Consider the following 9,058-nt stretch of genomic DNA (forward strand, 5'->3'; position numbering starts at 1 on the left):
TGTCCAGCCTTGCAGGATGGCCCCTCTCCCAACTTAAGCTTACTTCAGATGAGTAACCCTGGGGAGACAAAGCAATTTGGAAATTTGGGGTGATTACCAAGGTGTGTTTCGAGTTTTGGACTTGACCTCTTTCTGCCAGGCAAACCAAAGCTGATAATACCTCAATTAGTTGGTTGGCACCGTCAGCCAGCCAAGCTCCCAGCACTATATAAGCGCCACCTCTGGCCCAGAGCTTCAGAAGGTCTCCGAGTTTCCGCCAACCTTCTGGCCCGCTCTCCTTTGGGAATACCTTGCCGTCCACCATGAGTCGTCAGGCCAGCTACAGCCAGCAGTCCTGCAGGTCTTCCAGTGGGAGCCGCCGGCAGGGCTTCAGCGGGCGCTCAGCCGTGGTGTCGGGCCAGAGCCGGGTCACCTCCTCCAAGTCCTCCTTGGCCGCCCGCTCAGGCGGGGGTGGTGGTGGGTCTGCCGCCTGTGCCATGATGGGAGGAGGCTTCGGCAGCAGGAGTCTCTACAACCTGGGGGGGAGCAAGAAGATCTCCATCAGCGTGGCTGGAGGCAGCATCCGGGCTGGAGGGTTTGGGAGCACCAGTGGGGGATATTTAGGAGGCAGTGGTTTTGGAGGTGGTGGAAGAGGGATGGGCGGGGGCTTTGGTGGAAGAGCTGGGGGCTTTGGAGGGGGAGTTGGTGGCTTTGGAGGAGGGGCTGGTGGCTTTGGTGGCCCTGGTGGCTTTGGTGGCCCTGGTGGCTTTGGTGGTCCTGGTGGTTTTGGAGGACCCCATGGCTTTGGTGGCTCTGGTGGCCTTGGCCCAGGTGGCTTCCCTGGGGGAATCCAGGAAGTGACTGTCAACCAGAGCCTCCTGCAGCCCCTCAATGTGGAGATCGACCCCCAGATTGGGCAAGTAAAGGCTCAGGAGCGGGAGCAGATCAAGACCCTCAACAACAAGTTCGCCTCCTTCATTGACAAGGTGAGCCCACCTCGGGACAGCTGGACAGTGAGAAAGTTGGTCCTAACGAGCTTGGCCTCTTCTTCCTCTTTTCCTTTTGCACCCAAGGAAGGACTTGCAGGTTCATCCTCTACCTCCATCCCTCAGCGGCGGGCCTGCTAAGGGAGTGGTAGATGATGAAACGATCTCGGTCCCTTACTGGATCGAGCCACTACCCTTTGTGTAAGTCCTGTCACCGCAGCTCTGTGAGGTGCCTCTGGCGCTGCCGAGACTGTTGCTCCCATGGATGTCCCCTCACTGGTGGCTTCTGTACCCCTTCTCCATCTCAGGAAAACTGTCAACTGCTCCTCTTTGAAAAAGAGACCAACTCTGCCAAAGCTGGATATTCACCTGAGTGATGAATTAATCTACTGTCAGCCTAAGGAGAGGGATGCAGAGTGTTTTGGGGGGAGGGAGGGGGCGAGGGTAAGGGGTACCTCCTCCTGGGTGATTCTCATAGGAAGATTTCGGCATGAGAAGCTGTAAATGTTAGGCCACTGACCTTGGTATACGCGTGTCTGTGTGTAGGTGAGGCTGAAGCGACGTTTTATCGGGCTTTCTGTGCTCTGACTACTCCACGTCATAGTGGGGACACTATGGCAGTAGTTGTGGTGACTAGAGAGTATCCAGCCTTGATCAGCTGCTAACTGAGGGTTTCAGCAGGACTGCCGAGTATGAGGTGTTGCGATCTCTTTGTGACCATGGGATAGTATCAGGTCTTAAAGAAAGGGTTTGTAGGGACTCACTGGGGGTCCTCTCACCATGCGTAAGGGGCTTGGGCAAAGCTGAAGATGAAGTTGATCTTAACATTGGGATATCAGACTTTGCAGACGGGAAGCTCTTCAAAGCCTAGTGACCTACTAGTTCCTGGCAGATACCTGGGTGTTCAGATAAATTATTCACGGAGAGGTAGACAGTGATGTGAAAATACTATTTTCCACAGAAGGTGGAGAACTGTCCAAGACCTTCTCAGCAAGATCTCTCATCATCTTTGAAGGGGGATTCCCAGGTCCTGGGGTCCTGAGTGGCCAGCAAAGGCGTGGCACATGCCTGGTGCTCTGCAAATGTTTGTTGAATGGTCAATTGATTGATATTTATTCCACTGTTTATACAGTTGGCTTTGAGCTTGTGTACAGAAACATTTTGTAGCAAATGAAAAGTTTGAGACATCTTTAGCTAGTGGTTCAGTTTAAACGCAACTGAGTCCTACATTTAACCAGGCTGGGCAGCAAGGGCCCATCCTCAGTGCATCTGGGCCCTTGTTCCTAGGACTAAGGCAGCCCAAGAGGCATTTGTCTATGGTTTTCTCTATTTCTCACCTTAGCACAGGGCACCCAGATGTGCTGTAAACCTCTTCCTGGAAACTACATCTGCTGTAGGCTCTCAAATCTCCTGCTATTTATTGAGTACTGAACGACTGAGGAATGAATGGATGGATGAATGAATGGAAGTGGGAAGGTGGGAAGGTCATCCAGTCTGGGCATCAAGAAACCTCAGTTTTGGTTTGTTACTAGCTGGTAATGTCACCTTGGTTACTCTGGGCCTCAGTTTCCTTATCCGCACAGCAGGGCTCCGCCTCTGTTGTAGGACACTGATGTTGCTGTCCACATGGGGTTAGTACTGAACTATTGTAGCAGGCAAAATGCAACCCAACAGGAGGGACTGGGAGACCCCTGGGAACTCCGTTTCTAGGAAAGTCATCCAAGACTGGAGTTGGCTGCAGACTGCTCCATGATGTCCTTTTCCTATTGGATGGCAGGTACGGTTCCTGGAGCAGCAGAACAAGGTTCTGGAGACCAAGTGGAGCCTCCTGCAGGAGCAGGGATCTGGCACTAACACTAACAACCGCAACTTGGAGCCTTTTTTTGAGAACTACATCAGCAGCCTCAGGGCCTTTCTGGATGGTCTGCATGTTGAGAAGGACAAGCTGCACGAGGAGCTGAGGAGCATGGAGGGGATGGTGGAGGACTTCAAGAAGAGGTGGGTGCTGCTCAGTTCCTGGGGAAGGGGGTGGGGCAGGATGGGTTGGAGGGTGGGAGGGGCCAGCTCTGTTCCAGCCGGCTACACGTTGGGCAGGATTTACCCCCTCCATCTCCGACTTTCAAGATCCCAGTCTTTAAAATAATGGCTCATGGTTTGTTTTGGGCAGTAACTCTTAAGAATTTAATGAAAGGGTGTATCCATGTAAGTTTGGTGGGGGTGTTCCGAGACACTCTGAAGTTCACTCACAAACCACGTAGACTCAGACAACACCCTCCATCCTCCTTGGACTAGATCATCTCCAAATTCCCCTCCAAATGTGGGCTGTATTTCCCTTGTCAATAGGCTTCTGAATGAGAGGCAGCTTACTTTAAAGGTAAGAGTACGGTCTCTGGGATCCGAGTGCCTTGGGCAAGGTCTATTCCACCACTTTCAGCTCTGTGATCTTGGACTAACTCCTTAGCTTCTCTGCGCCTCAGTCTTCTCAGTCTTCTCATCTGTAAAATGGAGAGAGTGATAGTATTTGTTCACTGTAGTGAGGCCTGAATGAGTTAATACATGTCATTCACAGAATAAGACCTGGTACATTTGTAGTGCCATTCTTGGTTTTCATGAATTCAAGAAGTACTTACCAAGAGCCCATGGGGCTACCATACTTGCTGCACATAGAGTGGCTCCAGGCCCTACCCTCTGACAGCACACAGTGCTCAGTGAAGCCTGTAGAAAAACCCGGTCTCACCTGAACCTGGGAGGTGGTGCATGCAAGGGCCCAGGCCTTGAGCTGAGGGCAGGACGAATAAGCCCTGAGTCTGCGCTGCTTACGGGAAGCGCTCTGAGGCCATGGTGACCTCCTGGGGAGGCCCATCTTGGGCCAGAAAGTGCCTCTCTTCTCACAGATATGAAGAGGAGATCAGCAAGCGCACTGCGGCAGAGAATGACTTCGTCGTCTTGAAGAAGGTGAAGGGTCTCTCCCCCACCTCCCACCCCAGAGCCCTGCTGAATAGGGTGCTATGAGGTTGAGGGGAGAAAAAGTCCAGTCCTCTTATTCTGAGGGTCTCCTTCAGGCCATCAGGTGAGGGAGGGCCACGGAGGGAGCCAGGGAGCCCCTCCACCCTAGCAAGCTGGGAGGGGCTGGGCCTGGCGTCTCAGGGCCTGGCTGCTCCCCTCCTGGGAGGAGGGTCCAAAGGCCCCACCAGCCATGCGGCTCCCTCCTGATGGGCCCGTGGGTCTATGAGTCCCGTTAGGCCTTGAGCTGTGATCAGAAAGTGGACGAAGAGAAGGATATGTATTAGTGTATATACTCCTCCCCCTACCCCAGGAGTGTATTCCCAGGAGGAGCAATTTAAAGAGAGCCTTTGGGAAAAAAAAGAGAGAACCTTTGAGTGTTGCTGATTTAGATCCTCCCCCGACCCTGCTCACGAATTCTCCTCACCCAGTCTCAGTGTAACGGCCCCGGCCCAGCCCTTGCTCTTCTTTTCACGCTCACAGCCTCTTTGGCTGTTTTCTGTTGAAGGGTCCTCCGGCCCAGCCTGAAAGGCAGTCTGTTTGGTAATGTTAGGCCCGGTCTGCCTGTGCCCGGATGGGTGTCTCATTTCCCCTGAGTGGGAGCTCCGGGGGGTGGGGGCAGGCCCCTGTGGCCCCTTTGCCCGGCTCCCTCCCTCAGTGCCCAGGACTGGGTGAAGCCCACAGGTCAGAGGGGACCATGACTGAGTTCTCTCCCAGGACATTGATGCTGCCTACATGACCAACGTGGAGCTGGAGGCCAAGGTGCACAGTGTGACGGATGAGGTCAACTTCTTGAAGGCCCTCTATGATGCCGTAAGTCTGCCCCTCACCCACCTGGCTCCTGTCTCCCAGAGAAAAAGTTTCATCTCTCTGTCCTTCTGACAAAAGTGACACCTTCTCACCTGTCCCTCAGTTGGTTCAGAGCCCTTCCTTCTGAGCTGGTGGCTTGCATCCCCTGGCGAGCTCAGGAGGGGTCATGTCTGCCTGGCCCTGCAGGAGCTGTCCCAGATGCAGTCAGACATGGGTGACACGTCTGTGGTCCTGTCCATGGACAACAACCGCTGCCTGGACCTGGACAGCATCATCGCCGAGGTCCGCGCCCAGTACGAGGCCATCGCCCAGAGGAGCAAGGCTGAGGCTGAGGCTCTGTACCAGTCCAAGGTGGGTGATACCATCACGTCTCCCCAGGAGGGCCGAGTCTGCTCCAGAATCATTCTTCTCTGTGTTTCCAGCGTGGTGGCTCCTCTCCCTCCTACTAGGCTGGTTTGCTATCAGACATCTCCCTTCCTAATCAGAGAGCTCTGACATTGCTCTAACCTGGTGCTTCTCAACTGGGGTGGGGGGAAGGTATGCTTTCCCCCCAGGAGGCATGTGGCAATGTTTGAAGACAGGTTTGAATGTCACACCTAGGGGTGGGGGTGGGGTGCTACTGGAGTCTGGAGGGTAGAGGCCAGAGATGCTGCTAAACATTCTACAATGCATGAGATGCCATTCTCCCACCAAACAAAAAATTACTCTGTCTGAAATGTCGCTAGTGCCAAGCTTGAGAAATCCTTAACCTAAAGCCCTCTGGCTGCGTATCTTTTATTGTTGGAGACACTTCCGTTTTGCTCGCACCCAATTGGGCCCTGTCATGCTTGCTTCTGATCTGATCACACTGAGGGGTTGAAGCCAGTGTCTGAAAGGAAGTGGGGGGAGAACAAGGGAGACTGAGCAAAGTTAGAGGACGGGGGAATTCTGTACACCTTTCTCCCATCCCCAAATCTGAATGGGGCCTAAGCTAGCCCCTTAAGCATCAGACTCTTCTGAGTTTTCTGCCCCAGAAGTATAGCCTGCTGGGTAAGAGATGGCTCCAGCATCTGAAATGTTTGCATTCACGCTCCAGCCCTCTTACTTGATACCTTGGAGAGTTAGTCATGGTACTCAAGCAATCTGTGTCTCAGTTTTTCCATTCATAAGATAGGGATAATAATGTCTTCCTCACCAGGGAGCTGCGAGGTTCTATGAAGTAAAGCACAGGGCTTGGGGCAAAGTAAAAGCTCAAAAAAATCCCAGCAGCTACTGTGAGGGAAGACGTGTCCCTGACACAGAGGACAGAGCACCTGATTCCTCCAGTGGGTGACCTTGCACAGGCCCTAACTCTTGTTTTTGTTTTGCTGTTTGTGATGCAGAAGGGTTGGAGTAGGGGACCGTAGTAGGCCCTGCTGGCCTTTTGAATGTGTGACTCTTTTCGGGTACAGTTGGGTGAATTGCAGACCACAGCCGGCATGCATGGGGACGACCTGAAGAGTATCAAGAGTGAGATCATGGAGCTCAGCCGGATGATCCAGAGGCTGCGGGCCGAGATTGAGAGCGTCAAGAAGCAGGTGGAAAGAAGGAAGGAACACTCACCTGAGACTGCGGGCTGATGCCTGCACCATAAACTCAGGGCTCAGCATTCACGTCCCAGCCACTTGCATGCTAAAATTGATGGGGCGTGCTTCTGGGCTGTGTCTTATGGACCCAGATCCTGCCTGCCTGGAGACTGGAGGCTAATGTGGACCAGAAATGTTGAGTTCAGACATAATTAGGGAGGTTGGGGAAAGAAGCTGTGTGAAGACCAAATTAGGAGAATAGCCAAGGTAGCTCACATCGACATGGATTAGGGCAGAGAGACAATTCTTTGGATAATTCAAGAAAACTTCCTGGAGGAGGAGGGCTTTCAAGAGATGCTTAGACTCTTACCATGAGGAGAAGAGAGGTATAGGAGGAGTCTAACTCCTGAGCTGGCCTAGGTCCTTGAGGCCAGATGGTGTTAATCCCATTCCTGGAGGCACTAAGATTTCAACTGAAGCCCAGGCTTAATCTTCTTGGGTTTTAGTTTCCTCATTTGTCCAACTTGAGGTGATCCATGTGTAAGCCCCAAGCATACAGGCAGGCTCTCAGTGAATCCACTTGACCTAAATTGGACTTCTGGTCCTCCCAACCCAGAATGCCAACCTGCAGACAGCTATTGCTGATGCAGAGCAGCGTGGGGAAGTGGCCCTCAAGGATGCCAATGCCAAGCTTCAGGACCTCAAGGCTGCCCTGCAGCAGGCCAAGGAGGACCTGGCCCGGCTGCTGAAGGAGTACCAGGAGCTGATGAATGTCAAGCTGGCCCTTGACATTGAGATCGCCACCTACCGGACCCTCCTGGAGGGCGAGGAGTGCAGGTTAGTTGGAATCCCTTTGCTTTCCCTGAGGCTGAGAGGTCTGGCGGCTTTGCTGCCTGAGCACGCGCATGTGCACTGCTGGAGATGGTGGTAGCCCTCAGCGGGCCCATTCCACCCACCCCCTCCTGCCCCTTTAAGGGTTTTGAGATGCTGCCAATCCTTCAGGAGAACTGTGCTTTCTAGGCAAGAGTGACACTACCAGAAACTTATCTTGGGCAGATTTTCCCATCTTTCATGTCTCATATTTTAGCTGTAAAATACATGTCTGAAAAAGAAGAGGACTCATAGGTATAAGGGCTTCCCTGGTAGCTCAGCTGGTAAAGAATCTGCCTGCAATGCAGGAGGCCCCAGTTCGATTCCTGGGTTGGAAAGATCCCCTGGAGAATGGATGGATTACCCACTCCAGTATTCTTGGGCTTCCCTGGTGGCTCAGCTAGTAAAGAATCCGCCTGTAATGCAGGAGACCTGGGTTTGCATCCCTGGGTTGGGAAGATCCCCTGGAGAAGGGAGAGGCTACCCACTCCAGTATTCTGGCCTGGAGAATTCCAGGGACTGTATAGTCCATGGGGTCACAAAGAGTCAGACATGACTGAGCAACTTTCACTTTCACAGGCATAAATACCATTTCTACGTTATTTCTTTATTATTTAAGGCCTTAATAGTAGGTTTCTGAAGAGTGGGTTCTTGTAGGCTGGCACTTGGCTATAGGGCTCTGGCCTTTAAAGGGACAGATATAAACATTATTTACTATATAGGCCCCTGAGGAACAGGAAGAGTACGGGTCGACACATGAATGACCCTCTGCTCTGATCCTCTTGAAGGTGATGTTACTGGGAAAGGGTAACAATTTAAGCCCAACTTTACCCAACAGGAGGAGGAATGCATGTCATGGCATTTTGAGCACCTATTTCTTACAGTCAGCATCAGTCTGGAAGGAGCGAGGGGGACCAAGGCTTTCACTGCTGTTGACCTAGGCAAGGTGTATTTAAGGAAAGGAGGCTCTGGCGCAGATGCTAATACCGAGGTCTGATCTTCCCCAACAGGATGTCTGGGGAGTGCCAGAGTTCTGTGTGCATCGGTGAGTACCGGGTTCCTTCTCAGGAAAGGGGCTGGATGCTTTGGGATAATGTTTCTCAAACCGAGGAGGGGGCGGGGGGTACTGTGGGCCAGCGCTGGTGGGCTGCACCATTTGCAGGCTAGGAAGAGCCTGTAGGGTGGCGGCGGGGGAGGCCAACCTCCCCTGCCCGGCTGTCTTGAGGCCTGCCCTCACCCGACTCCGCAAAACCTTATGGGCGGTACCCAGGGGCGGGCTGGACCGGCCTCCCTGAAGCTGGCTGACCCCAGATGTTCTTTGCAGAGATGCTTCACAACACCACCAGCAGCAGCAGCAGTGGCGGCAGCGGCGCCCTGGGAGGAGGAGCTGGGGGTCGAGGAGGCCTGGGGAGCGGGGGTCTGGGGAGCGGCGGTCTGGGCAGCGGGAGTCTGGGCAGCGGAGGCCTGGGCAGCAGGGCCAGCCGCGGGGGCCTGGGCTTGGACGGCAGTTCCGGCGGGGGCTCCGCGGTGCGCGGGGGCGTCTCCAATTCCGGGGGCTCGTGCGCCGTCAGCGGGGGCGGCGGTCGCAGCTCGGTCCGGGTCACACAACGCTCCTCCCAGAGCCAGCGGTCCCACCACAATCTCTGAACGTTGTCTCGGACCCACCGGCCCCCTTCACCTGCCGGCACACTCTAGCTCTGTACGCCCTTTCACATACCCGTGGGACCCTTTCCCTACGCAGCTTCTGCGGCTGGCATAGCAGCCCAAAATTTCCTGGGAAGGGTGATCTGGCGGAAAAACCATCTACTCCCATAAGGCCGAGCCGCGGGGCAGTGCCCAGGGGCTGGGCTGTGTACCGCCCCCGCC

At 54.1% G+C, this 9,058-nt stretch overlaps 1 protein-coding gene across 1 annotated transcript; it reads left to right on the forward strand.

Moving 5' to 3' along the window:
• Positions 1 to 302: 302 nt before the first annotated feature.
• On the forward strand, positions 303 to 8,839 carry LOC128048623 (keratin, type II cytoskeletal 3-like). The gene is made up of 10 exons (XM_052641045.1): positions 303 to 651; positions 811 to 965; positions 2,743 to 2,963; positions 3,860 to 3,920; positions 4,686 to 4,781; positions 4,965 to 5,129; positions 6,209 to 6,334; positions 6,939 to 7,159; positions 8,203 to 8,237; positions 8,517 to 8,839. The coding sequence occupies exons 1-10, from the start codon at positions 303 to 305 to the stop codon at positions 8,837 to 8,839; spliced, it is 1,752 nt and encodes a 583-aa protein (XP_052497005.1).
• The last annotated feature ends 219 nt before the right edge of the window (positions 8,840 to 9,058 follow it).

This window comes from Budorcas taxicolor, chromosome 5, assembly GCF_023091745.1.
Source record: "Budorcas taxicolor isolate Tak-1 chromosome 5, Takin1.1, whole genome shotgun sequence".
Taxonomy (NCBI): Eukaryota; Metazoa; Chordata; class Mammalia; order Artiodactyla; family Bovidae; genus Budorcas; species Budorcas taxicolor.